This window comes from Babesia bovis (assembly GCF_000165395.2).
Source record: "Babesia bovis T2Bo chromosome 4 map unlocalized Chr4_2, whole genome shotgun sequence".
Lineage (NCBI taxonomy): Eukaryota > Apicomplexa > Aconoidasida > Piroplasmida > Babesiidae > Babesia > Babesia bovis.
In genome coordinates, this window is record NW_026261572.1 from 122,333 (window position 1) to 147,729 (window position 25,397).

General features: G+C 43.5%; 13 protein-coding genes across 13 annotated transcripts; 6 read left to right on the top strand and 7 right to left on the bottom strand.

The window, feature by feature from the left end:
- Nucleotides 1–3: 3 nt before the first annotated feature.
- BBOV_IV000515 (uncharacterized protein) lies at nucleotides 4–526 on the bottom strand. Its single transcript, XM_051767141.1, has 4 exons — nucleotides 437–526; nucleotides 251–402; nucleotides 158–214; nucleotides 4–122 (listed from the first exon to the last, which is right to left on the bottom strand). Exons 1-4 carry the CDS (start codon nucleotides 451–453, stop codon nucleotides 94–96), a joined length of 255 nt encoding a protein of 84 aa, XP_051623605.1. The 5' UTR covers nucleotides 454–526; the 3' UTR covers nucleotides 4–93.
- Nucleotides 527–1,415: 889 nt separating this feature from the next.
- Nucleotides 1,416–4,067, top strand: BBOV_IV000520 (putative importin beta subunit). The gene has a single exon (XM_001609170.2). It carries the CDS (start codon nucleotides 1,487–1,489, stop codon nucleotides 4,064–4,066), a length of 2,580 nt encoding a protein of 859 aa, XP_001609220.1. The 5' UTR covers nucleotides 1,416–1,486; the 3' UTR covers nucleotide 4,067.
- Nucleotides 4,068–4,742, bottom strand: BBOV_IV000530 (putative orotate phosphoribosyltransferase). Its single transcript, XM_001609171.2, has 3 exons — nucleotides 4,505–4,742; nucleotides 4,195–4,471; nucleotides 4,068–4,157 (listed from the first exon to the last, which is right to left on the bottom strand). The coding sequence occupies exons 1-3, from the start codon at nucleotides 4,727–4,729 to the stop codon at nucleotides 4,069–4,071; spliced, it is 591 nt and encodes a 196-aa protein (XP_001609221.1). The 5' UTR covers nucleotides 4,730–4,742; the 3' UTR covers nucleotide 4,068.
- A 153-nt stretch (nucleotides 4,743–4,895) lies between these two features.
- Nucleotides 4,896–7,712, top strand: BBOV_IV000540 (uncharacterized protein). The gene has a single exon (XM_001609172.2). It carries the CDS (start codon nucleotides 4,940–4,942, stop codon nucleotides 7,694–7,696), a length of 2,757 nt encoding a protein of 918 aa, XP_001609222.1. The 5' UTR covers nucleotides 4,896–4,939; the 3' UTR covers nucleotides 7,697–7,712.
- A 92-nt stretch (nucleotides 7,713–7,804) lies between these two features.
- BBOV_IV000550 (uncharacterized protein) lies at nucleotides 7,805–8,456 on the top strand. The gene is made up of 3 exons (XM_001609173.2): nucleotides 7,805–7,958; nucleotides 7,994–8,099; nucleotides 8,185–8,456. The coding sequence occupies exons 1-3, from the start codon at nucleotides 7,806–7,808 to the stop codon at nucleotides 8,451–8,453; spliced, it is 528 nt and encodes a 175-aa protein (XP_001609223.1). The 5' UTR covers nucleotide 7,805; the 3' UTR covers nucleotides 8,454–8,456.
- On the bottom strand, nucleotides 8,426–10,742 carry BBOV_IV000560 (NOL1/NOP2/sun family protein family protein). The gene is made up of 2 exons (XM_051767217.1): nucleotides 9,911–10,742; nucleotides 8,426–9,874 (listed from the first exon to the last, which is right to left on the bottom strand). Exons 1-2 carry the CDS (start codon nucleotides 10,680–10,682, stop codon nucleotides 8,478–8,480), a joined length of 2,169 nt encoding a protein of 722 aa, XP_051623028.1. The 5' UTR covers nucleotides 10,683–10,742; the 3' UTR covers nucleotides 8,426–8,477.
- Nucleotides 10,743–10,796: 54 nt separating this feature from the next.
- Nucleotides 10,797–11,689, top strand: BBOV_IV000565 (uncharacterized protein). The gene is made up of 4 exons (XM_051767166.1): nucleotides 10,797–11,065; nucleotides 11,100–11,231; nucleotides 11,270–11,434; nucleotides 11,470–11,689. Exons 1-4 carry the CDS (start codon nucleotides 10,828–10,830, stop codon nucleotides 11,682–11,684), a joined length of 750 nt encoding a protein of 249 aa, XP_051623609.1. The 5' UTR covers nucleotides 10,797–10,827; the 3' UTR covers nucleotides 11,685–11,689.
- BBOV_IV000570 (HECT-domain (ubiquitin-transferase) family protein) lies at nucleotides 11,666–16,710 on the bottom strand. The gene is made up of 2 exons (XM_001609175.2): nucleotides 11,869–16,710; nucleotides 11,666–11,832 (listed from the first exon to the last, which is right to left on the bottom strand). The coding sequence occupies exons 1-2, from the start codon at nucleotides 16,632–16,634 to the stop codon at nucleotides 11,667–11,669; spliced, it is 4,932 nt and encodes a 1,643-aa protein (XP_001609225.1). The 5' UTR covers nucleotides 16,635–16,710; the 3' UTR covers nucleotide 11,666.
- A 196-nt stretch (nucleotides 16,711–16,906) lies between these two features.
- On the top strand, nucleotides 16,907–17,735 carry BBOV_IV000575 (putative integral membrane protein). Its single transcript, XM_051767589.1, has 2 exons — nucleotides 16,907–17,300; nucleotides 17,555–17,735. The coding sequence occupies exons 1-2, from the start codon at nucleotides 17,208–17,210 to the stop codon at nucleotides 17,630–17,632; spliced, it is 171 nt and encodes a 56-aa protein (XP_051623608.1). The 5' UTR covers nucleotides 16,907–17,207; the 3' UTR covers nucleotides 17,633–17,735.
- Nucleotides 17,736–17,977: 242 nt separating this feature from the next.
- BBOV_IV000580 (uncharacterized protein) lies at nucleotides 17,978–18,654 on the top strand. The gene is made up of 3 exons (XM_001609176.2): nucleotides 17,978–18,149; nucleotides 18,188–18,277; nucleotides 18,314–18,654. The coding sequence occupies exons 1-3, from the start codon at nucleotides 18,098–18,100 to the stop codon at nucleotides 18,625–18,627; spliced, it is 456 nt and encodes a 151-aa protein (XP_001609226.1). The 5' UTR covers nucleotides 17,978–18,097; the 3' UTR covers nucleotides 18,628–18,654.
- Nucleotides 18,655–18,726: 72 nt separating this feature from the next.
- On the bottom strand, nucleotides 18,727–20,628 carry BBOV_IV000590 (putative integral membrane protein). The gene is made up of 2 exons (XM_001609177.2): nucleotides 20,530–20,628; nucleotides 18,727–20,335 (listed from the first exon to the last, which is right to left on the bottom strand). Exon 2 carries the CDS (start codon nucleotides 19,484–19,486, stop codon nucleotides 18,794–18,796), a length of 693 nt encoding a protein of 230 aa, XP_001609227.2. The 5' UTR covers nucleotides 19,487–20,335; nucleotides 20,530–20,628; the 3' UTR covers nucleotides 18,727–18,793.
- A 338-nt stretch (nucleotides 20,629–20,966) lies between these two features.
- BBOV_IV000600 (uncharacterized protein) lies at nucleotides 20,967–21,850 on the bottom strand. The gene is made up of 3 exons (XM_001609178.2): nucleotides 21,430–21,850; nucleotides 21,246–21,389; nucleotides 20,967–21,209 (listed from the first exon to the last, which is right to left on the bottom strand). The coding sequence occupies exons 1-3, from the start codon at nucleotides 21,805–21,807 to the stop codon at nucleotides 21,060–21,062; spliced, it is 672 nt and encodes a 223-aa protein (XP_001609228.1). The 5' UTR covers nucleotides 21,808–21,850; the 3' UTR covers nucleotides 20,967–21,059.
- A 111-nt stretch (nucleotides 21,851–21,961) lies between these two features.
- BBOV_IV000610 (Serine/threonine protein phosphatase 2A 57 kDa regulatory subunit B' theta isoform domain protein) lies at nucleotides 21,962–24,769 on the bottom strand. The gene is made up of 2 exons (XM_001609179.2): nucleotides 22,163–24,769; nucleotides 21,962–22,125 (listed from the first exon to the last, which is right to left on the bottom strand). Exons 1-2 carry the CDS (start codon nucleotides 24,733–24,735, stop codon nucleotides 21,996–21,998), a joined length of 2,703 nt encoding a protein of 900 aa, XP_001609229.1. The 5' UTR covers nucleotides 24,736–24,769; the 3' UTR covers nucleotides 21,962–21,995.
- Between the last annotated feature and the right edge of the window lie 628 nt (nucleotides 24,770–25,397).

The following is a 25,397-nucleotide window of genomic DNA, read 5'->3' on the forward strand; positions in this document are numbered from 1 at the left end:
TATGGCTACTTTAGATACATTAATAATGTCTACTCATTGTGTTAGTTAACTGGATTCCATTGTAATGGCAATCCGTGCTACCAGAGAGATGCCCTAGTACGGCTTACCCAGTGGACAGGGTCCTGTTAAAGTATGACACAGTGTGAATACCATTTACCTGAGCAATATTTCCTGGCTCTGCCCATGCGATTAGTATGTCTGTCCTGTACGTTCACTGGCATGGTGTCATGACATTAATACACGTTCCTACCTCTATTGAAGGGATATACGATATCATCAGTCCCGTTTAGTATTACTTTAAATTCCCTTCCATATGTCTTGTAGTTTTGGAAGCAGTTTGCCGCAAAAATCGCGGGTAATTGCGGTACGTCCAGGAGGAGCGTAAGGTTAGCGAAAGCAAGTCTATGTTATCATGTTGGTTCTTTAAAATCCTTACCCCGGTGCTGTTGACATTGGTGTAACTTAGGAATAGTCTATACTGAACTATGTGATCATATGGCCATACGTCGCTTCGGATGGGGATGTGCAGGTAGTAAGTTTATATTATAATGGATCACTACAAGTACTAATAGACATTAAGGCTACACACCACTACAGGTGTATATATATATTGGCAGTCTAAGTCCACTATTATCATGAAATAGCTTTTGTAGTGGATACAACCATGTGTACTCAATAAACAACATAGTATACCCCGTGTGTAATTCGTATGTATTTGTTGTACTGTTCTACTCGCGTTACTGCCACTAGTGACTTTCTATTTGCCCTGGAATGCCACCTGTTGTGGACCTACTTCATTGGTCTTATTAGCGTCAATCATACCACTTCACCCCAATGTGCCAAAATATGTTGTTTAACATAGCGTATCCTGCTTTTATATCAATTTAGATATCTAGATTCTATTCAGGGTACCTATTTTTCCCATGTCTCTGTAGTCTGTCTGGGTTTAGTTTAATAAGCGTTATTAGTACATCCTCCAGGGGCACCTATACATTATACAACTTCCTTCAGTATAGCCTAGATGATTTATTCAGAAAATACTGTCTACATTCATGCCGAAATGGCTGAAATACTCTGCGAGATTCCCCCACAGTTGGCATTGTTTTATTTGTTCTCTAGCGTTACATTCCTATGCCTTTCTTGCTGAGGAGGTACCCTTTCTTGTGGTTATTATTTACCAGAATCGGCCTTGTGGTGTAGTCGTGCGCTTAGTCTCTTTGGCGTGCTTGCACAGCGTGGCTTCTAGTCCTCGCGACACTCCGCAGGTGTTGAAATATGCTTATTGAAGTGGTTTATATGTTTACTACATCTTCCAGTATGAAGTTAATGTAGTAAAAGTGGAAGGTGTATGCATGACTTATTGAAATCTCTGTTAGTTTTGTATCACAGGATATTGCCTGAGCTGTTATATAACGTAACTTAAGTGTTACCTGGTTAACTTCGCCAAGTTTCGTCTTGATGACATATCGCAATATATAGTGCCAGGATGGATACTAACTTATTGAACATCCTGGCTGCTTGCTTGATGCCTTCGGCGCCTACGTTTGCTGAGGCTCAGCGTCAGTTAGGTGAGATGCGCGAGCGTCATTTACCGGACTTTGTTCGTGCTCTGTGTGACGTGATAGCGAATCCGCATGTTGACCGTGACATTCGTCAGCTTGCTGGTGTCCTGTTGAAGAATTGTTTTCAGCGTGACCCTAAGTGCCACGATGCTAGCAGAAACGTGCTACTTCAAGTTCCTGAGGATTGTTTGCGTTACATCAAGGTCCAGCTGCTGAATGTAATGAAATCTGGTGGCGAGACCCAATCATCCTTGGCTTCGTGCTATGTGATATCACGTATAGCTGAGCTTGAGTTGCGTCGTAACGGTTGGCCCGAATTTTTCGATATTATCATTGGCATGATTGACCCTAATGACGTTGAGGCATGCCGCAATTCACTTACGTGCCTCAGGTATCTTATAGAGGACCTCGCATCAGTATTTTACAACCAGGGCGTTGCGTTTCTATCCAAGGCAGAATCGGATCGTTTACTTACATCTATCGTAAAGGGTGCCTTTATGTCTGACACCCAGAGTCGTCGCACTGTGATGATATGTATGCAGCACATATTACCTTTCGTGGACAGTAATATGGCCATACCCAATGAACGTGACACCATCGTCCAGGCTATATGTTACAACAGTGGGCCTTCTAATCCCAGCAATTTACGTGCCGCTGCTAATGACTGTCTAGTCCAGCTCGTTACCGACTACTACGAGGTAATTGGGCCCTGCTTGCAGTATATAGTCCCGTTACTGTGGGAGGGTATAGACACTCGCATTGAGGAGGTTGCCATCCCAGCCTTTGAGTTTTGGAACACCATTTGCGAGACTGAGATAGCTTTATCCTATGAGAACTCAGAGTCCAACCAGCACATCATTCAGCAGGTCATATCATATTTGCTACCCAAGATACTATTCACTATGACGTTACATGAATTTGAGGACTTTGACAGTGACACTTGGACTTTACCCATGGCTGCTGGTGTATGTCTATCGCTATGCTCCCAGGCAGTCAAGAACGACATTGTCCCATCGGTTTTACAATTTATCAACGAGAACTTCCACCACGCTCAGTGGAATTGCCGTGAGGCTGCAGTGCTAGCTTATGGATACATAATGGAAGGCCCGGATGCCGATACTTTGCGGTTGTTAGTACGCGATTCCTTTGATCGTTTATGTGACGTTTTGGATGATCCGTCTATAGCCGTTCAGGACACTGCTGCTTGGACTATTGGCCGCATAGCCAGTTTCCACTGTGCTGTGATATTACCTCACCTGGGATCCTTGGAAGACCCTGGTAGCAACATTTGCAAGATTATGCGTGCTCTATTCAAGCCAGCTCGTGTAGCTGCCAACATATGTTGGTTTTTCCACGAGCTTGCTGAGGGCCTGGGACAGATCGAGGCCTCTAGGTACATGCTTGATGCCATGTTCCCGAAGATATGTGATGCTTTGGTACACCGTGCTAACATGGACGACTGCATGGAACGCAATCTGTTCTCTTCTGCCTACAGCAGCTTGGCTAATGTCATAACCAATGTCAGTGACCAGTGCAGACCTCAGATGTCCGGTATGCTGGAACACTTCGAACGTGTATTGGCCCAGTCAGTGGTTGCCTCTGACCACAGTGCTGAGGGTCGCTCTCGCCAAGAAACCGTTTGCGGTGTGATACAGGTGCTACTAACTCGCGTTGAGTTTTTACCAAATACGCAGTCACTGTGGCTCAACCTATTTGCTATACTACAGGACGACCTAAGTGAGGATGCCCTACTCACTGCCAGCGCTTTGTTAAATCGCATGGGTAACTCTGAGTTTACCCCTTACATGCAGAGGCTGGTTGATATAGTCATTACTGGTTTGCAAAGGACTGATTTGACTAATGCGTGTAAAGCTTGCATCGAGTTGGCCAGCGACATGGCCCGTGTGATGGACCGTCACATACAGCCCTATGTACCTCAGTTAATGGAACTTCTACTGGGTACCTTATCTGATATTAACACCCACCAGAAGCTTAAGCCGGCTATCGTCACTGCTTTGGGTGATATTGCCATGGCATCGGGTAGCGGTTTCAATAACTTCGTGGAACCGTCCATGCGATTATTGCTCCAGGCTGCTGGAACATCGTTTGACTTGGGTCCGGTGGACAACGAGGAGTGGATATGGTACATCAATGACCTTCGTGAGGGTACTCTGTTGTCCTTTACGGGGATACTGTATGGCCAGAAGGACATCAACCAAGTTGACTCGTTGCGCGGCTATGTTAGCAGTATCCTGTACTTTATCCAGCAGGTGGTGGAAACTCCTGCGGAGTACTTTTCAGCGGGAAATTTCCGCCTTGCGGTTGCGTTGACGGGTGACCTCATAACAGCGTTTGGCGGGGACCTATCGGTACACCTCGTGAACTCGCCACTGGTCGAGAAGATATACGAACGCCAAAAGGCACTGGAGGCTGAGGAGCACCCTATGGCCTCCGAGTGCCGTGAAAAGGTAAACTGGCTTTACAAATTATTAAATGTTAAGTAATGTTACTTCTCGCCGCGTTGCTGGAGTTCACTGAGTGTGAATGCTTGGCAAAGCTTGTTGATACCGCGTTCACTCAATGCCTTTGCCACGGCTGCAACATGCTGTTAATCTGTGCATAAAAAACATACTTCCGTAGTTTAGTTCCCGGTTGAGGATGACTACTACGCCTACTACTTTTACCCCCAGTGGCTCTATCATGTCGAGTCCCTTGAATAGTGCCTTGCCACTGGTTAACACGTCGTCAATTACCACCACCCGCATCCCGGGTGCGTAGATTCGTTCGGCACCAACGAACATGGACCCCTCACCATGGTCCTTGATTTCCTTACGGTGGTATCCGAAGCTCACCAGTTTACCAGTGCGTTCCCAGTACTTCATGCAAATGGCACCTGCCAATGGGATTCCCTGTATATATGGATGCCATGAATCGGGACCTACCTTATAAGGAAGACCTATGAGAACATCGAATTCTAAACCGCTAGTAACTAGAACTTCCACTATGAGATCGACCAATGCACTGAAGGACTCGGCATCGCAAAGAATGCCTGAATTAAAGAACACATTTGACTTTACACCGCTGTTAAGTGTGAAGTCGCCGTGCAAGAGCGCTCCGCGCTCAATGCAGAGTCTTATGCACCTGTCCTTAAGTGCTTCTAACTCCATTTTGTTATTTATCCCAGAATATATCACTGTGAACTGCCTTGGTGTGTATGGGTGGGGAACCATGTGTGGAATACTAGTACCCTAAGTGGCCCTCTCGTGGTATAATACATACACATCTGCGCATTACAGCCATTGCAAAGTCCTGGAAGGCCTCAGAAGCTTGTATATGATGTGAGCTGTTTTAGCTAGTGCGTTAGACACGCTTTGGGTATGGGCGACATTGACTGCGATGTTGCTATTCCAGCAGTACCTCAAGGGTCCCCGAAGGTACTGGATGTGCTCCAAACTGTGCTAGAATTCGCCGATCCATGTGATATTGACATATTGGTATCACGGTACGTGGCTTCGGATGACGACGTTGGCCCTGGTACACCGGATCACGTTCCTAAGGACGATTTGTCCGTTGAGACTCTGGTGCCCAATGCTGAATTATATCGCAACCAAGATGTATCTGAATGCGCCTTGGTTACACGGGAGTTGGCATCAATCCCAACCGGTGACATGTACTCTAGTATACGGCAACGTATAGAGTACCTCGAGGGGATATCAGCAACGGTGAGCCACCATATATCGGAGTTGGCGCAGTCGCGCCATAGTGATCTTGTATCAGCATCGATTTGCGCTATACAGTCAAGGACAATCAAGGCAATATATGACCGTGAGGTCACGTGTTTACGTAATGCATTTGATGCCTATTCAGCATCAAGCTTGCGTAATGGTATGACCATACCTAGGTCAATATCGCAGATCACTTCACTACACAAGATCAACTGTATGCTCTCTCAAATGTCCCGGTGTAATGCCCTAAGAAATATCGTTAGGTCGCATCGTTATGACAGTATAGACCGTATAGTTGCCGCAGCTGCTGGTATCGATATTATAGACACCATTTCAACTAGCAATTATGCCACGCGATGGAAATTGGTAGCTAAACTCAGGGAGTGGTTTAAGATCCGGCTACGATCGTTGATTTCAAGTTCTATATCCAGATTGGGTATATCATCGGGGTTCCTTAGTAGCGCAACGCTCCTGCATACACTTGGGATACATCCCAAGGAAGCTGCTGGGTGCATATTGGCTGAGTACCGCAGGAGCATGTTTGGTATAGTGCTATCCACACTGCAGCGCTACGTCAACGCTGATGGGAGTTACACCGACTCGAGTTCACCGAGGCCCGGGTCCCATGATATAGCATACTGGGCACGTATATTAGGGCCTAATATGGTATTGTTGACTATATGTAAGATACTGGGGGACCTCATAGCGTTTTTATCTTCTATTGTGCAGGACCTTGGGGTATGCCAGGGCACTGGTGGTACCACTGATCTGTTGAAGCCATACTATGACCAGTTATTTGCCGTGCCATTTGAAATGTACCACAAAAGTGTGCGTGATATGATTGCAGCGGAATTCAGCACGCTACGCGCATACGCATCGATGTTGATAACTGATCTTTTGTCAAATGTCAATATTGCCGCTGCTACCGACCGTGGCGACTACCTGAAGTTGAGTCTTCTGCTGCGTTATTTTGTTATCGTACAGACAGTGTCCATGGAGTTTACAGTAGCACCAGGTAGTGATATTGAACAGTGTTTGGTCCATAGTCCATTCCAGGCTATGCTACATTCACACGCACGGGAGGTATTGGATTCACTTGTTGACAAGTTTCAATCTAGCGTTGATGGTACCGTGACCCTAGAGGATGCTATACATTCGAGACTACTGGCGCCATACATGGATTATGTCTATCGTGATACCGTAGAACGTATAAAGACGTGTGCATTAAAGGATACCGGGGAGCGTATATGGCCTGAGTGTCTATCGCGTAGCAACGCCTTGTGTTCCATAGAGGAAGAATTTACACGACGTGTAAGGGAGAATACGAAGCTTGTCTCCGGGATACCTATATGTTCGCTTAACCCATATAACGGATGGACCCCAAATAGCCCTTTTCTAGGTGTTACTATAGATACTTCATTAAGTAACCACGTTACCAAGCAATATGCAAATGTAGCGGGTAATGGCTATATACCGGCACCAGTGCTTCCAGGTGGCAATGAAGATGCAAGCTCCATACCGGAAGATGAGTGGGATTACCTAAAGAGGCACTTTGGACCGGTATGGACATTGTCATCATATACATTTTGGATGCATATACATCCAACAATACAGTGTATGGCATTGCAACCTAATAGAGCAGGGTATTACGTAGGTATTCTAGAGGCACTATTTGATTATCTACTTCTCCAAAGGATACGCGAATGCCAAGTACACCCCGAACAGCTGGAGTTCCCTACCCTAATGGAATTCATAATACAATGCCACTCTAAGGGCCATGATATAACACCAATCGCAGATACAGATACCACTGTATCCATACTGGCCAAAAGAGTCAACGCAGTGGAATCTATGGACTCATTGCTGGTATCACTAAACAAAGAGTTAGGCAAGATCAAGCTAGATGACATCCACCAGCGTGTTATCACAGAACTGAGAGCTGCAGTATACCCGAGGTGTATGCTGTCATTGCTATATAGGAAGATGCCTACAGAAGCTATTTTACAGAAATTACAGAATGAAGGTACTATGCCACAACAAACGGCACGAGATATAATGGAGCTGGTGTCACATTTCGTTAAACACGTCAATGTAGTACAAGACTTTGTAGACAATGCAGACAAGGGCTCTATACCAATGCCAATCAGAGCATTGCTATGGAAATATGGAAGAGCTATCGTTACCGAATCGATACAACCATTAATACAACATATAAAGCAGTACAGGATACAAACTGTGGTCACCATAGCAACCAAAAACGGATGCGAAATGATCCAAAAACGATGCGAAGAGATATATAACTCGTATTGCCAGACAGTAAGCACGCATACAGCACAACGCCCACAGGCGATTACACACCTCAGCGCATATGAGTCTATGTCGCGTGATATAAGCAACCAATGGACTTAATGACTAGAAATTACATAAATAACGGGATTATAACGGTTTTTAGGTCCCCACACACTCGCACATACAGGCACTGTTATGACACAGTACGTCATCAATATATAATATCAAAATGGTTGAATGTCAGATGCTTGAAATACAAGACGACCAGAATACACTGGCGCGTAGTGCTATCGCGGAGCTCCGCAAGCAACAGCCACAGAAGCCAGAGGCTCAAGAGCTGCAGCACGAGCTCGTAGAAGAGATTTACGAACGTATTTATGAGGTAAAACTATATATAACATATTTTATCTTTTACAGGCAATCTGCCAAAAGCAACCTAAAAACATTGTACAATTCATTGTCGACTTCCTGTGCGAACACTACCCAGAACACCTACACAGCTACTCCAAATTACTCAAAGCAGGTTGGTAAAGCATATATGTGCACTCTATAACACAATGTGTAACTTTATTTCTTGCATCCAATATCTAGATCCATATCGTTTACAGAACCCGAATTGGAGGCTAACCGCATGAAGGTGCTTCAATTCTTTAACTATTATCATTTACCGGTTGAAGTGGGATGGCATTTTACAAATGCCGGTTTCGACACGTTGGATACCATACTCACACTCAACAAGGACTCATTGGCTGAAATTGAGTCCTATTCAGAAGCCCAGTGGCTTCCAGGTCACAAAGTAAGGCTATACGCCATGTTCGACGATATCAAGAAGTACGTCGAAGAGTTTAAACGTGAGAGCAGTGTCTACACAATATAATACAACGTAACATTTAAATTAATCTCATTCCACTATTTCAGCCGCTATCGCGCGCAGCAACTGCATTATATAAGGCGATACGTACGCAAAGAGGTCGCCCTTGTCAGATATGACACATGATACCGCAATGGTGTCCATGAGGTCAGTAACCAACGAAGAGTCTACGGATACCGTTCTCTCACTATGGTCAAGTGCGATTTTAAGGTTACCTATAGCAGTACAACCCCAAGTGGGTACTATGACAACTATGCAGCCACCACTCTCTAGGGTGCCGTTTGCCCTGAGTGGATCTAGTGAGCTGATGTTACCACTGCGCTCTTGATCAAGAAGCATTTCAGAACGCATGTTGCCCTTTACCAATTCTGCACAGAAAGATGTATTGGCATATATAACACGACGGCCAAGGAATTGCAATAACGCTAGAGTGCCCTCCTGGGCAATGCGCATCATGCAGCGTGACCCAGATGTAGCCTTAGACTCCTGCTTGGCAAATGCCCTAATGCCAACCATAGCAAACCTGCAGCGCTTAGACATAGATTCTTTGGCGATAGCAGATTCATCACCCGGTGAGTCATTATGCTCAACCTTACCACCCTTGCAGCGCTGGTAGAGTGCAGCAGAATCCACTTCACCCATCAGGAAGCATTGGTTGCGATTATGTCTCTTGGTTACCAGCATGCGAGATAACAATTCACGTTGGTCACCCCCGATGCCATAGAAGTCGCACAGGGTATTGAATAACTCGGGTTCCAACTCGTTATAGAGAACGTACTCGTGAAGTAACTTCTCACCACGCTTCTTGGATACCCATTTAGGCTCGGGGTGGGACTCTACTATAGGTCGAGGTTCACGAATGGGCTCTTTATTGGAGACTACTTTCCTCGCCTTTAATAAGAAGAAGCCACCAGTGTCATTGTGATGTGGAAGCACACGCATGACACGAGATGACATTACGGAGTCCCACTGTGGAGATGGGAACATACTAGGCATCACCCGATGACGCATTGACTCAGGGACTGTATCATAACTCTGGAAGTAACCGCCATCAGGATTTGGTACTAACCATGAAGCAAGACCGTGGTCAGCACGGAAACCTGGTATGGGATCTAGAGGTACTAGTTCAACACCAAATTCAAACATGCCCTCCGAGGCTATGTAACTTGCGATAGCTTCGTTTTCCAATGGGTTCAGTGAACACGTTGAGTATATTAATGTACCCCCGGGCTTGAGTAGCTGCATGGCGCGCTTGACGATGGATAGCTGAAGACGGTGCATGTGGAGGCCGCCAACTGGTTTCCAGGTTTTCCAGAGCTCTGGTGCCTTGCGCATAGTGCCGTCACAACTGCAAGGGACATCTGCCAATACACGGTCGAAAAGAAGCTGCTCTCCATTTGAGTTGTATAAATTGGGGAACCTTGAAGCTGAACATGGATGTGGGCACTAACGTGGTGACTTACCGTCAAAATTAGTAACAGCAGCAGATGGGCAGTTTATACCCTTGACGTTGTGGACTAGAGTTGATAGACGCTGCTGGCAGACGTCGTTACCGATGATCACACCGCGGTTAGAGCATGGTGACAGTTTGCAGTCGTAATGCAAAGAGCTGTGGACTGCGTCCAGTATCTGTAGAAACTTCATGCCGGGAGCTGCACAAATGTCTAGAATATTCTCATGAGGTAAGGGGTCCAAATAGAGTACTGGTAGCATACTGACAGTTTCCTGACGAGATAGTGAACCGCGATTGTCCTCGTCAATCAACCAACGACGAAATGATACCAAGTCCTCACTTTTGCGTAACGACGATTTATCAGAACCCAGGTGGTAGAATAGGTTAGCTGATGTACCACATAAACGCTTGTAATCCAAAGCGTGACCAAGAGATAATTCAGGATGACGAGAACTAAAGGAATCCAAAGCTTGTATAGTTCTACGCCAAAGGGGAATACATGTATTAATACGGAATGATATAGGTAATGACCTACGAGTGGATGCCATGAAATCATCCCATTCACCCTTTGGACATATAGCCTGGTCAGTGTAATAACGTTCAAACTCAGGACTAGAAGCTGTTTCATCAGAATATGAAACGCGTTCACGAGTAGGATTGTCACGATCGACTTTACGACGACGGTTCACACCCTGCATCTCACGACAACGCGATCGCCATCCAAGGCGGTTGTTAACCGGCTTGGATCCAGTAGTTTTCTCACCAGAATCAGCTTCCGCCATTGGTACTACAAGGTAAATATCCTATGTATGATCACCCAATCTAAATGTGTAAATATATACAACCCGATTTTAGCACAATGTATCATACAGAATAACACATCGGGGCAAGTATATTACAAGTAGTTTATATGTCCTTGGCGCTATAATGGCCGCGCAACATCGTGGTCGTGACTTAATGTCAAACTCGGAGAACTCAACAGAGGTAGAACACGCGGCAAAGCGCCATGCACCATTCCAGTGGCCAATGATTGGAGAAAATGGAAATATATCGGACGCCAACATGATGAATCCTGTCCAGTTTGCAAATAACATGTGGAATCCACAAGCACAGCAGATGATGCCGCCACTCATGCCAGGATTCACACCAATGATACCAAAGAATGGTGAGGTATGCTATATTCTATAATAGATCTATAGAGGAAGAAGCTAGACAGCTAGTCGCAATGCAAGCGGCGATGATGGCATCAGGGCAATTTGGCCAATTCCCACAAGTAGCACCGGGAAACAGTGATAATGACATCCCAAACCAACAAAACGACCAGACACAGGGTTCGTTTATACTAAGTCGCTGGACTAACACACTTTAGCACTGGGAGATTACCCAGCAGATCCAGATACTCTAAAAGAGCATATAATATACGAAACTGAGCTCTATGAAGACCTAAGAGAGCGCATAACCGAACATGGACACTTTTGTACAATGGTATCACTATTAGACAAATACTTCAAGGGAGCTCTCAGCTCAGAAACACGTGGGTTATGAATGGAACATAGCAAATCCATACAGGATCGCAAATGGCACAATTGATACAAGATGTTATAGACGATAAGTCAACGTCTGTAGATGAAAGCAGGAAGTTGAAGCACGTACTCGAGGGGATTAAAAACCCAATGGCACAAGTACATACAATACCAAAAGCAGATGAAACATACTTCCAACAACTGTCGGATGCACAGTCAAAGTTTGCACAAAATTATGCACAATTAAGAAAGGTGAAATGAACCTTGGCCCTCAGATATAGCCTGAAGCAGCTTCTCACGAAGATGATCGCAGGACTTGTAGTCCGGAAGCTTCAAATAATTAGAGCATGTCATCACACTAGGCAGCTCGTCAACATTGTCGCCCTTCTTAACAACACGCATTATGGGCCTGTATACAATTTATAATCTATATAGTAAAACCAACCTTAAACCAGCAAAACCCTGCTTTGGTAAAACTGAAACTCCAGTACAAAAACGAAGGAATCCTGCACGCTCAGCAGAAGTGAAGTTAGATAACACAGTTAGCAAATACCTATAGGCACTCGACGATACGTCATAGCCATGATCTGGGATTAGATACATCTCAAGATGATCCACAGTCCAAAAACAATCCTGATCAACCACACTAAACATCTGACTGGATAGCTCCAGTGGTGTGAATAGTGATAAACAGCTTAGTGGGACTATAGTAGCAAAACCCATACGGAATGCCCAAATGGGTAACCTGATACCATCATATAACCGCATACGTATAACAGCCCTGACGTACTCATGCAGATTGGAGGAAGTTACCTTCATGGATTCACCGCCCGGTACCAAGGGTATGTTACCATACGTAAACACCAGACCAGCAGAATCTATATCGTCCGCTACCAATAGATTCCCCAAGGAACGAGCTAACGTAGGATCAACAGATGATAACACGGATAAGGAACAGTTATTAACCATAGATGGATGCTGACATAAATGCCAAAATAAGGGATTCAATCGCAAATCTAGTAGCTTGTGATCGATTAAAGCCAAGGCCACTAGTTGTCCCAGTAACTTGAATGTACGGAAAACACGAATTGTAAAGGTGTCCTTCTGGCATGATGCAGTTATAATGGCACTTTGTCCCGCTGAGTTATAGCTTGATGTACCCTTGGAAGCACGCCTAAACATGTCGAATGTAAATTTGTCGAGGTCAATAACACTGGGAGATATAGCACATGGATAAACGAAGCCATTGAGTTCCTCCAAGAGATTCGAGCCCATACACTCCTTGCGCAGTATCGATTCGATTACCATCGAGTAAAACTCCTGAGTTGGGCCAGTGCCGACACCGACTTCATTCTCAAACTCAATCTCCATGCGAGGTAAGGCACTACTCTCCATAGTAGTGCGGACAAACTGATCGACAATCAATATAGCGTCACGAACTATATCAGCACGAGAGCATGTAGCCTTCAATTTGGGAACACGCAAATATGGCTCAACCTCTTGGAGTGATTCTAATTTAGCACGATTGAGACTTGATAATTTCTGGCGTAGGATTTCATCCAAAGCGTCAGTGGAGTAACTGTCACTGTCATTACATGAGTCATTACCAGATTGAACAATGGTACATAAACGACCATGGAATTGAGTAATAAAACGATGTGGACCAGTACCAAGTATATCGAATAGTAAGCGACGGGATTCAAAAGAAAATAGACTTGGGCATATCATGACCATGTGGATTAACCAGGTAGGTATTTGGTAGCATAGTGACTTGTCTATAGTACCAAGGATATCCAGTAATTTAAGCGTCAACCTCTTGGAATAAGGTAATATGACTTCCAGGGAACTGATTCCATTCAATTCGGTATATAAACTGTGTAATACCACCAGCATCCGCAACTGATTCAGGGAGCACTCATTAAAGTCGTATGGCTTATTACTGTCGAAATTAGCAGTTACCAAAACATCCTCGGTGTGCGTAGAACCAATTAAAGCGTCAATGTCAGCCAGACGCTGCGATATAGTGTGGCATAAGTTATCCACACAAGGGTTAGTGGCCATAGAGTCTCTTTGGTGATCAGAAGCGGTACCATCCGATGCACTGCTAAGGATGTCATCGAAAATAGAACGCATCTTCTGATCATCCAATGGTACCATATCCTCCATACGGTGGAATACACTATTTAACATCGAATTGGCAGTAGAGGCATCCAAACCCTTGATGTAAGTAGAAACACCAAGGAATAGAGCAAGTGGCCCGTTCCTGTCATCACATATCTCGGACATCAAAGGACTGCAACGACCGGATTTCAAATTGTGCAACAACGGGCACTTGATATTGCCAAGAATGCTATACTGAAGTTGATGGGAGCCATGCCAAATGTTGATGCCGTCATCAGTGCCTAACATAAGAAGAGCACGATAGAGTGATACTGTAGAAGCAAGTGGAACGTCTTTGTAGTATAGCTGGACGCCCTTCGTGGGACCGTCATTGAAGCTACCGTCCATGGCACGAACACGACGCTTATGGGTTAGTCCACCCTCAGTTGAGCTGTCTGTTGGACCCTGGCTCAAATAGTCCAATACATAGGCCTCAACCTTAGCCACGGATACCAGTGGAGGTATATATATCGTAAATGATGGTAAATTACTTTCATCGGAATCCATGCCACGCAATTTGAGCTTCAATTCATGCTGCAGGTGGTTAAACGGAAAAGGTAAACTGTCATCATGGATGAACCGATTTCCAAAGCCAAATGCACCACGTTGACGTAACTTGCTTATCTTGTCAAAGGTTATCCTGGGTCGAGGCTCGCCAATACGACGCCACCTAGGTTTCAAAGACAGTACCGATGTTTCCGGTTGCTTAGAACTCGTGTTATCTGATAATTCGGCATGGTCACCAGAAGCCTCTTCCAATGGGTTCATAGTGGTGTCGTTGTTAACAGACTCAGCGTCCATACGATCTGCTGTATTCTCTTCGGGGGTGGGATCCTGGGTTGGTAACGGCACTACAGGCTGTTCGAAAATGTCGTCTACAACAGAATCTGTAATACAGTCTGAATCAATAGATAGTGGGATGTCAACGCCTCGATCCGATAGATTCGTAACCTGCCCAGATGATATGAGCTCGTCAGTAGGTAAACCACGCTGGGTTATACTAAAGTCATACGAAGAGTCACTGTCACAGGATTCTTCGGATTCCATACCAAAACGAAACTCAGGCTGAGATTCCAAAATCGACATGAAAGCACACCATAGAGATTTTATACCACGGAGGTCTATATCCGAAGTGTAGTCACCAGATGGACTACGACAGTATATAATGGATCGCACCAAACGAGGTAACGAGTCCTTGGCAAAAAGCGAACTAATATCCATACCAAGAACACCACCATTTACAAGCTCGTGGTATGTTATACCCGAGGTGTGGCTCTTCACGTGGTCGACCAAGTCAAAACCTGAATTGATAGTTAATAAAGGACCTGGCTCCGGTAGTGATTCCAATATGCACTCAACCTCTTTCTTGAGGGTTGACCTTTTAAAGGGGACTAATATCTCGCTCAAGCCATATCGAGTTAACATAGCACCGATGGATTCGCGATCTACCAAGCCTAATAAACAGGTGATGACGTGAACAGCAACTTCAGTAGATTGATCACGACCATTGTAGCGCAAAGTGTAACATACAGCTTCGACTATACTTGATAGTGGTATCCGAGGCACCAGAACATTACGACAAGACTCGATACCGCCACCAAACTCAAGTAAACGAACCACTAAAAGCAATATGCGTTTCCGGAAGTACTGAGATATGGTGCCGTCGAAAATACGCATCAAAGTTGATACAGTAAAGGCATCAATTATACGCAACAAACCATCGGGTCGTTCTGAAAAGTACTCGAATCGCTGATATAACCGGTCACAGTCACTAACCAAGGAGTCGATAGTGTGGTAACTGCCAAACATACCAAGACCAAAGTCGACTAGACGTAATAGCACCGATTCACCACTGTGCTGTAACAAGCGCTGGACATTGTCAAGGACGTTAGTGCCAAGAATCCTTGTCAACATCTCGTTGGAATCGTTGCAAATAATAGATAAACAGTATAAACACTGGTTTATATTGTCACGGCTCAAGGTGCCTTCATCAAACATTAATTCACACATACGAAGCATGGCAGAAGATTCTGCCACGGCATAGACCAAACTAGCCATAATCTCAGATGAGTGAGAGTCGCTCTTGTAAGATGCACGAACACTAGTGCTAATAGCAGTTTTCCAAATACCACAAGCAAGTTGGACAATCTTCTTACAACCACTGTTAAGAGCTTGTGATAAATAGGGAAATAATGGTATAATGTAATTCCTAACACTCTCACCACGCTCTACACGCCTAATTGCCGTTGCAACAGAGCCCAGGGTGCCTATCTGAACGTCCAAAGCAAAAAACTCCAAATAACGTAACATCGATATCAACGAACCACTCTTCACAACAGTTACAGGAATCTCCTTAACAAGCTTGTCATATATAGACAAGATACGCTCTGCCAAGTCTATATACTCAATTTCCTCTAAACCACGCTGTAGTATCATTAACTCGGTGCTGTGCGATATGAAGAAATTAGCAGAACGTGGCATAACATCCAAAATTGAATTCAAACACGTAGCAGCCGTTACAGACATGTTCAGTGTGATGTCACTAGAAACCATGTCATCCACTGGATCGGAACTGACAGGCTCAGCAGATGGTTGAGCTTCCTCATTGGAACAAGATGGACCAATGTCCGGTGAATCCACTTCATCACGGTCACTTTCTGAACGTGAAACGGGGGTATCTGAGTTGCTACTATGGCAAATAGCATTCAATAACTTCTGAAATGGAGTTGATCCATACATATGACGTATGGAGTTGGTGATGACATCCTCACGAATGTCACCATTAGCCATGGAATACTTCACATGAGGTGATCCAATCATGTGAGTAAGAACCTTTATATAAGGCCAAGCGGGGAAACCTAAGATATTTTCATCTGTAGAGAAACTTAGAAAGTTATACAACTCATCAAGAGCAATCAACTGCGCAGTAGGAGAACCGGAAGCCAGTGTGTCCAAGGTGGAAGCCCAGCGTCCACAATTAAAAGAACGACCTGATGAACCAACAGCATCCATCGAAGGCATGCTCGATTCATCTCCATCCAAGTCAGCCATCGTTATGCAGTGTACAGTATATAAAGCCAATGGAACAAATGGAAGATACCGCGGATTCCGCAGTGTGTATATATCGCCAAATGACGATAGTATATATCCACATAAACAAACAACAACAAATCGTTATTAAAGTGCTATACAAAAGGAAATCTATTTGAATCTCAATTGTAGTGGCGTAAAGGGGTAAACAGCATACTTTGGGGGGATGCATATGCACGATATATGTGATATACCACATATAACAAACCAAAAAAGCGGGGCGTTGTAAATATATATACGAAAATTACATAATCACACCAAATAATCGAAGGCTATTGTATATTGACCAACGTCTGTGCAACCTGTGTTGTGACATACGTGATGTCGACACATCGATCTTATCGCATACAATTACTTCTATAGTGGATAAATAGTATATATATTATTCCATCATTATATTGACCTATAGAAGTCTGCAAAAATAACATGGATTACACCATTTGAATTGGTTCTCTCCACCTCAATGTGTGTAAGCTTATGGAATTCCAACGACTTGGCGATATTGAAATAAGATATTTTTGTGTCTAAAGTAAAATGGACAATCCGGATTTTGTTGAAGCAAGGCCGCCACCAGCTTTGGACGGGTGGATTCTATTGGCAACATACGTACGTAAGACATGGTTTCAGGTAGGTACTGATCAAGTTATTTGCATGTTGAAATTACATTGTGGCCTTAACAGGATGTATGTAGTGCAGTAGTTCTCATTGTATCTGTGATTTAGTGATTGTTGTGGTCTTACGGAGTCTCTAAGATATCAGTGATACATAGTTCGAGTAGATTACATGCTGTTCAATTGGGAATAACGCTATATACTGAATGATATACTAGTTCCCGTCAAATGAACTAGATACATTACTACTTCAATAACATACACGTACAGGTTGCACTGACAATATTGCCCTTCACACTGGTGTTTATTCTGGCAGCACAGAAGAAACGGCATAGCTATACAGAATAGAGTGGATTCACAAAACAGGAATGAAAATGTATATATCCCACTTTATGTCACAATCAAAGTAACTGGAAACCATAATAGCCAGGAAATATAGCATTTCTATGAAATGGCACGTTTATAGCCAACGATTGTATGCCGAGATGTACACATACAGTAGTAGGCAACAATGATCACTAAAAAACCTAGATGCTACAGCTTTCAAGCTGAAATCGCAAAAAAGACTTTCATTTGTCATATAGTGTCCATGCATAAAATTATTACTTCCATAGATAGTGTAAACGGATACACTTACACGAGCAATGCGCTCAACTCCCCATCTCAATTATAAACGACAAGCCATATGAAAATGGTTGCCTATAACACCATTGATTAAATCGCAACACATTAATCATAATAAGCCATCGGGGCCGCTGTTTTGATCCATATTCAGATGATCTGCGGTCGCGCGCAGTGGCCTCCATCGGTATCATGGAATCTGTAGAGGCACTCAGCGGTGTTGATACCTTCCAATACATCGGTAGTAAGTATAAAATAGCATATACATGCATATCCACGCAGTACAAGTGTTGGTTGAACTTAGTACCGGTGAACAAATTAGAGGGGAGCTCTACTCTGTCGATCTGCAACGAAGTGACATACTCATCATTCGTAAGTCTATAAAAGGAGTGATGCATGTCCACACAGGTGGAGGATTCAGTATTGAAGGCGAAGTGCTCTACCTAATAGCAGCACAAGCCGTCGTGGGATTTAAACCGCTAGAACCTATCAACGAAAGCATTGAAGAAATACAAAGGGTACCCTACGAGGAATTGCTTGAAGCAAAAAATGCCCTAGAATTTATTGAAGACGATATACAAAGCATGAAAACACCAGAAAGCCCAATCCATACGGCATTTAATAAACGATGGCCTGTGCGCCCACGCCCACAAAACATTGTTGTCAGCAGCAGCGAGGAAACGATTTCCCATGGTGAAAGTAACCATTGGAATGCCAACTGATTCACAGCATCCTCAAATATAACGAAGTGTCTAATGCCGAGAGGCTTTGTGTAATACAACATTATATTAATCATAGATTAAATGAGAATTTATTAGGCAATAAGCCATTGTTTCGACCCTAGGGCAATTACATCCCCAAAGCACGACCTTAAGGGTCTGAAATAAATTATGATGAACGCTCAACGGAAAGGTTGTGCTCGTTTATACGGTAACGGTCACCCAAAAGACGGTTTACTGCCTGAACTATGGCACGACGCTCCTGCTTCTGTAAGTCGTAATTGTTGTGAGCCAAGAAAAATGAAAATATACCGAAACAAAAGCAAAGTGGTACGTAGATATATGACATCATGTTTAATACAGGGTCCTGACGATATGGCTCCAAACCAGTTACATCACGACAAAGCGCAACCGTTATAGTAGTGGCAACCAAAACAGATAAAACTCCATTTATCACATAAGCCACAGGACGACCGTCACAGTGGCATACGCCACTCTGTACACAAAGGAGTGTTACGATTATAGCCGCAGCTATATTGCCAAACAAGACACTGGTCACCACGTAAACCAACTGAGCACCGATAACAGCCATGAAAACCTCACGACAAATAGATATAATATACCGAGAAGACTCAGAAGAACCAAACTCCGCAGCCTTCAATACATCAAGACTAACAGTCTGACCAGAAAGTAATCGGTCAATGTAATTAGAGTCAATTTTAGATTGAGGAGTCAACGCACGAGGGCCCTCATGGGAATTAACAGGAGTTACATTACCACGACGAGCAGGAGTAGCAAAACCAGCCTCCTCAGGAGGAAAAGAAGCATCAGCCTGCTTGTGACGTGTAGACTTATCCCTCATTTTGTAGTCTCGATATGAACAATATTTACCAGGATTGTAGGCGATGTTGGACTTGCAAAGCTTGTCACCACGATGGTATGTATCACCAGCTATGTGAGACCCAGGGTCTTGATATCTACGAATACCTTTACGCAAACCAGATCCACGGTCGAGATAACTAGGATCCTCAGGACGGTTATAATGACCATAACACAACCTAGTGTCACGCCCCGTATAATTGGGCAGGCGACTACTCCTCTGGGAAATACCACGAGAACCTCGCCGAGTAAATGCCCGAGAACAATGATTATCACGATTGTTTACCCGAGGTAAATCTAGGATTTCCAATGAACGCTGAGAACTTGGAGTACTAGTACCAAGACCACCCTGACAATGCAGTAATAAACGCAATGGTAATACACGAGATAATGAATTGTTTGAATAACGACGAGTGTTGGCAGTCACCTCACGACGTAAATTGCTACTAGCCAAAGTACAAGGCAATCTTGCTGCAGACGTATACCCACCGACGTCTTGAGGGGCGACACTGTGCTGGTTAACCTGACAACTAGCACCAGAAGAACGATGATCCGGAGAAGACAACAGGCAATTGTTATATTGACGATCAACAACCGAAGCAGAACAATGCTCACTGTCACGACTAACTCCTAGGCCTATGCTAAAGGAGTCGAAATTAGGAATAGTATCACGATTCACTGATTGATGGTCTTCCACACCAGCAGATCTACCAGACTTAGGACAAAATGTAGCAGTCAACTCCTTACAACGCTCTTTAAGCAGCTGACGTTTACGCTGAAACTCCTGCTCCCAGGTGTCCTTAACAGGAGAACACCCGCGAGAACAATCGCTCTGAATGAACATGAGAGAACTACGACTAGGAGCCACCATTGTACTAATGAAACATGATGTATAACAGAATCGACCGTTCACTGTGTAGACAAAGCAGACACACATGTGTACGATTTTCTCACCAGATGCAAATACACACATGAAGGAGAATAATACACATCATATGGATTCATTCTAATATAGAGCTAACTTACCGTAAGGTCAGTAAAAAACCAATGCCCTTAGTTTACCAAAGGTGTACACACCAGGTCTAATTGGTACATAACAAATATATCAACGCAACAACCCGAGAATAACACACCTAATATACGCTAAAGACACGGATTGTTGGTAAAAAATTAAATGTGTTCACAACAGTAACACCCTGATGTCTAGAGTAGGGTACACTGACCATGAAAGCACAATGTCCGTACAGTGCCGTGAATATGGAAATGCCATTAAAATAAAATGTATAATACATACATATTGACTTTATTACCACTAATATTGGAGCCTACACACCAGGTGTATTAATATTCATTACTACATAACCAGTTGTGTTACACTTTGCAATTAACCAGGAAATAATAATCATTTAAATAAACTATGCACATGGGACATTATACTGTAGTCCACAGACATACTATAGATATCAACCACGCAAGCAAGCATTGAGGATAGTAGTTTCTACTAATATTCCTGTGATTTTCCGGACATATATATTTTGAAAGACCCCAACGTAACTCTAAAGTTGCAAACAGTATCCACCCTTGCGAATGCCCTGAGAAAATTGCTCCTTGGACATCTTGTTGGCCATCAGAATATTGGCACGACCAGCAATACCAATGGCAGATACATTATCAAGCGCAATGGCCTCGTAGCCAACCTTAGTTACCTATAGATAATGCAACAGATACCACCATAAACCTACAGTGTTGTTACCATCGTGGAAGTAAATGTCAGATTTGTATGGAACAATGTCATTCCAACCAGGGAATAACTGCAACTTAGACTTGTATTCCTTAGCAGACTTAATGAACAAACAAAGAGCAGACCAGAACTTATGCTTGTCAGGCTGTATTAACATGATAACAAAAGGGTGTAAGTGCACCAACCATAACGCGGGTAGACAATTCAGAGCGACCACCGTCATTCACAAGCTTGAATTTAGGAACTGCCTTGCTAGGAACAAACATCATAATATGGTTGTTGATAGGCTCAGAAGTACTGGCCTTCCATTGCATATAGAAGGTACCCTGAGCAACCTCCTCATACACGCAGTAGCACACTGGAGTACTGGAAGTCAATGCACTGAAATTCCCCGCAGAGGAATCTTGACGTTGAACACCAGATGAAGACGGAACAGTAGTTGATTGCATCATAGAGTCGGATTCTTGGGAACGACCGGAGTTCACACATTGCTCAGTAGCAGAGTCACCCTCAACGCCACTCTGAGCACCAGCAGACATGTTATCAACCTCAGTAGCATCCATTTTAAACGAAGCGTTTGGAAAGTATTTATATCAACAGGGAAACACCAAATTAAAGTGAACATAAACACATGCCCAATTAAGTGAATGTGGTGGGTGTGCACTGTCTAGTGCCCATCAATGAGCCCTAAAATATTTGTATATGAGCTTTGTGCACCAATGTATTTAAGCTAAGATATAAAAAGGCACTGTCAAACCACACGATTGTGGCCAATCTCACGCGGAGATAAAAATTGATCCATGGATCCTAATGACATACCCCTTACAGGTGAACCAGAACCAAAACTGCCAAATGGAGTCAAATTAAACGACTGCATGGACCTATAATGCAAATGTAAAAGGTGATGCGTGCACCTACCTTGTAGTGGAATTTGAACCTCCGCAACTAGAATACAAATCCATGTCATTGTCAGACAACAACTTGGAAACGTTGTATGTCAAATTACGAACCACGTCGTTCCAGTGATTGTCTATGTTTTCCTTAATAGCAGGCACCATGTAAGGGTATACAACATCTTTGTGCATATTCAAAAGACGACATACACGATCATTGTTCCAGATATAAAGAGCACGCTCAGCCACCTGAAAGTGAGTTGATGCCGTACACTGTGATAAACGAATAGCAACCTGACGAACTATATCAGTCAATTCAGTTGCCTCAGTCAAACTAAGAACCTCTTCCAACTCGTTCAAAAACAAAATCTCATTCTGAGCACTGGTAGTAGGCCAAAACTTCAATATTGCCTTTATAATGGGACATGCCAAACTACGGTCCTTGTTGATATACTGAATCATACAATAAGATAACGCAGCATGGTAACTGCGAACTGAGCTAGGTTTATGTAAAGGCGCTAATGACTTCTCCAAATATACCTTGTGCTCCTCCTTAAGAGGAATCGCAAAACCATTAATGATACTACCCAATATCTCAAGTAGCTCAGTAATACCATATGGGTTGTCAGTCTCGTAGATAAAAGTGATAAATACATTGTCAATGGATTTACGAATGAAATTCCGAAGTGACATGATCTTGCCATATATACGATGCAAAATAGTCTTAAGATAGTCACGCTCACGCTGGTCCTCAGAATTCAACATACCCAATAACTTGGTCACAAAAGGCTTGTCAATCATGTTCTTAGCCATCTTCGATGTGACTTCGTTACTCACAACCACACGCAAGAAGACATCATAGACAATCTGTAAATGAGGCCATGATTTCTCCAAAGTGGGCTCATCATCATCAATGTCGTTACTGAATGGACACTTACGAGAACGAGGAGGTAGACTACGAAATACATTAGCCGATACCATATCAATAACATCACGCAATACAGCCTCGTTCAAACAGTTACGAGCAGTGCTGATGTAATCGATAATCTCCAATAATGTCTGACGCTTAAGCTCGATGGCACGCTGTAAAACACGCTTGAAATTAAAATCAATCACAGTTTGGCAAGCAATGAGCTTACGCTGAAATAAGTCACCACGAGCAGGCAACGGGGTGTCCTTAAGAAGAGGTAATGAACTAAAAACTTCCTCTAATTTACGAACTGATTGAAGATCCCATTTAGATAAAGATATACAACCAGTGGTTAAGTCAGGGGAAGTATTGGATGTCAATGAAATCACACGCTCCTTACGTGATGCTAATGAACTAGATATTTGACCACGAGGTTGCCAATCATCACGAGCAACAGGAGTGTCAGCACGCCAGTAGTTAGGAGATCCTGTTACTGCACCGTGAGATGGTGAACGAACAATACCAGGAGACATTTCACCATCAGAAAGTGATCCTGCACTGCTGTCACGGTTAGAACCTGATCGTGAACCGAGCATACTCAAACGCTTGCTGGAGTTGTCAGAATCACTGTCCTTATCAGCTCGAGATTTAGGTGACGATAAGTTGCGACGAAGTGACGATATGCTACCACGAAGACTAAACAAACGACGCTCACGGTTACGTGATGAACGAGATGACCGATCTTCAACATGGTCATCATCAGATTGAGTCTCACGAGAACTTGACGAACCGTGGCCATCTCTATCCTGACCGTAAATGCCAGTCTGAAAATACGGCATTGAAGAGTCCACTACATGGCCATCAGGAGATGCATCGGAATTAGTCTTACGTAACGAATCAAAACATTCAATCAACCACAAGCTACGACGACTGTCCGACGATCCACGGGAATTGGTATCATCAGAATGTGCACGGGGACCATGAGATTCAAAAGGACGGCTGTTGTGTAAACTGCGATTGTAAATGCCAACGGCACCATCTAAAGGGTCTATATTGTCAACCTCTATAGTAGATATATCGCCATACGGAAGGGAACGGTGTATCTGAAACTCATTGTCACTCCAACTTTCACTAGGTATATTTGGCCTGTAAACACGATTGCTGATAGAGTCACTATCCGATAACGTGCGCTCAGAATCACTATCACCACGAGATGAAACACTCCTACTTCGCCATTTGCGACGATGACGGCGTGAAGGTAACGAAGAACGCAAGTCAGGTGATGCCGGTGAAGATTGAACGGAACCCTTAGAATGTGTATCGTCGTCACTCTCCTCGCTTCTAATAAATAAACCTGTTAGCATACGAAAAAGCGATCGCTGAGGCACGACATCGCTGCGAGTGTCGCCCTCAGAAACTGGTTTCTGAACATCCTCCAGTTTGCGATCACGTATAGATCTTATTAGACGTCGTGTCTGATTATACAACCACCAACCACTTGAAGGTTCACCTTCAATAACAGGTTGAGGTGCAAGTTGAGATGGTACCTGATGATCCTCATCATCCGAAAAATGACGCGATCCACGACTTGAAGGAATGCTGGATTCTCGACTAGAACAATAACTCGATGTACGACTAGATGCACGACTAGAAGTACGACTTGGCACGCGACTTGTTGGCTGATACATTTTTGTCGCAGAGACAGTGTTAGTAAAACAAAATTACGATCACATTAGTAATATATTGCTCAATATTAAGCTCATAACAAGACACAGTGAGATACAAAATAATGTAAAAATCCCGATCGATCTATATACCGATATATCAGTATAGTTATATCATACAGACAACAAAAGAGACAGAATGAAACCAATTCTTTTGAACGCACACTAATTAATTATATGATGGTTTGATTTAGCCAGACATAGATTTATTACATAAAGACGGTAAATATATGATAAACATGGGAAAATAATGTAAAAATGATGGTACACCACAGTGGTTAAACATCCTTCTTAGAGTTTATTAACGGATAGATTCCATTCATCTATCGCATATAAAATATTATGAAAATGATACACACAACGTCACAATGGTTGAATCAAAGTAGTGCAATGTGTGCCTTATTTCATACACGGAGCATAATATAGAAGGCTAAGAAATGGAAGATTAGCTTAGGATTAGACATTTCGCATAGGCCGTGATAGCTCAGTTGGGAGAGCGCCAGACTGAAGATCTGGAGGTCCTCGGTTCGATCCCGGGTCACGGCATATTATTGATTTGTTGATTAAATTATATTCAACGATACGTAATATTAAATATAGATTATACTACATATAGAATCCCTCTA

Excerpts from the sequence above, each read along its gene's own strand:
- BBOV_IV000540 (XM_001609172.2), top strand. The coding sequence starts at position 4,940 with ATGGGCGACATTGACTGCGATGTTGCTATTCCAGCAGTACCTCAAGGG.
- BBOV_IV000580 (XM_001609176.2), top strand. The coding sequence starts at position 18,098 with ATGGAATCTGTAGAGGCACTCAGCGGTGTTGATACCTTCCAATACATC. Across the intron at positions 18,150-18,187 it reads TACCTTCCAATACATCGGTA|TACAAGTGTTGGTTGAACTT; the intron begins GTAAGTATAAAA and ends ATATCCACGCAG. Across the intron at positions 18,278-18,313 it reads AAGTGACATACTCATCATTC|GTGGAGGATTCAGTATTGAA; the intron begins GTAAGTCTATAA and ends ATGTCCACACAG.
- BBOV_IV000520 (XM_001609170.2), top strand. The coding sequence starts at position 1,487 with ATGGATACTAACTTATTGAACATCCTGGCTGCTTGCTTGATGCCTTCG.
- BBOV_IV000610 (XM_001609179.2), bottom strand. The coding sequence starts at position 24,735 with ATGTATCAGCCAACAAGTCGCGTGCCAAGTCGTACTTCTAGTCGTGCA. Across the intron at positions 22,126-22,162 it reads GGTTCAAATTCCACTACAAG|GTCCATGCAGTCGTTTAATT; the intron begins GTAGGTGCACGC and ends TTTGCATTATAG.
- BBOV_IV000600 (XM_001609178.2), bottom strand. The coding sequence starts at position 21,807 with ATGGATGCTACTGAGGTTGATAACATGTCTGCTGGTGCTCAGAGTGGC. Across the intron at positions 21,390-21,429 it reads AATTGTCTACCCGCGTTATG|CCTGACAAGCATAAGTTCTG; the intron begins GTTGGTGCACTT and ends ATGTTAATACAG. Across the intron at positions 21,210-21,245 it reads TCCACGATGGTAACAACACT|GTAACTAAGGTTGGCTACGA; the intron begins GTAGGTTTATGG and ends CATTATCTATAG.
- BBOV_IV000575 (XM_051767589.1), top strand. The coding sequence starts at position 17,208 with ATGGACAATCCGGATTTTGTTGAAGCAAGGCCGCCACCAGCTTTGGAC. Across the intron at positions 17,301-17,554 it reads TACGTAAGACATGGTTTCAG|GTTGCACTGACAATATTGCC; the intron begins GTAGGTACTGAT and ends ATACACGTACAG.
- BBOV_IV000590 (XM_001609177.2), bottom strand. The coding sequence starts at position 19,486 with ATGAGGGATAAGTCTACACGTCACAAGCAGGCTGATGCTTCTTTTCCT.
- BBOV_IV000530 (XM_001609171.2), bottom strand. The coding sequence starts at position 4,729 with ATGGAGTTAGAAGCACTTAAGGACAGGTGCATAAGACTCTGCATTGAG. Across the intron at positions 4,472-4,504 it reads TCATAGGTCTTCCTTATAAG|GGAATCCCATTGGCAGGTGC; the intron begins GTAGGTCCCGAT and ends CCATATATACAG. Across the intron at positions 4,158-4,194 it reads CCGGGAACTAAACTACGGAA|CCGTGGCAAAGGCATTGAGT; the intron begins GTATGTTTTTTA and ends AGCATGTTGCAG.
- BBOV_IV000570 (XM_001609175.2), bottom strand. The coding sequence starts at position 16,634 with ATGGCTGACTTGGATGGAGATGAATCGAGCATGCCTTCGATGGATGCT. Across the intron at positions 11,833-11,868 it reads CAGGGTTTTGCTGGTTTAAG|GCCCATAATGCGTGTTGTTA; the intron begins GTTGGTTTTACT and ends AATTGTATACAG.
- BBOV_IV000565 (XM_051767166.1), top strand. The coding sequence starts at position 10,828 with ATGGCCGCGCAACATCGTGGTCGTGACTTAATGTCAAACTCGGAGAAC. Across the intron at positions 11,066-11,099 it reads ACCAATGATACCAAAGAATG|AGGAAGAAGCTAGACAGCTA; the intron begins GTGAGGTATGCT and ends ATAGATCTATAG. Across the intron at positions 11,435-11,469 it reads AGCTCTCAGCTCAGAAACAC|GATCGCAAATGGCACAATTG; the intron begins GTGGGTTATGAA and ends AAATCCATACAG.
- BBOV_IV000515 (XM_051767141.1), bottom strand. Across the intron at positions 215-250 it reads CGTATATCCCTTCAATAGAG|TGAACGTACAGGACAGACAT; the intron begins GTAGGAACGTGT and ends ACACCATGCCAG. Across the intron at positions 123-157 it reads AGCCAGGAAATATTGCTCAG|GACCCTGTCCACTGGGTAAG; the intron begins GTAAATGGTATT and ends ATACTTTAACAG.
- BBOV_IV000550 (XM_001609173.2), top strand. The coding sequence starts at position 7,806 with ATGGTTGAATGTCAGATGCTTGAAATACAAGACGACCAGAATACACTG. Across the intron at positions 7,959-7,993 it reads TTTACGAACGTATTTATGAG|GCAATCTGCCAAAAGCAACC; the intron begins GTAAAACTATAT and ends TATCTTTTACAG. Across the intron at positions 8,100-8,184 it reads CTCCAAATTACTCAAAGCAG|AACCCGAATTGGAGGCTAAC; the intron begins GTTGGTAAAGCA and ends TATCGTTTACAG.
- BBOV_IV000560 (XM_051767217.1), bottom strand. The coding sequence starts at position 10,682 with ATGGCGGAAGCTGATTCTGGTGAGAAAACTACTGGATCCAAGCCGGTT. Across the intron at positions 9,875-9,910 it reads TGCTGTTACTAATTTTGACG|CTTCAAGGTTCCCCAATTTA; the intron begins GTAAGTCACCAC and ends ATCCATGTTCAG.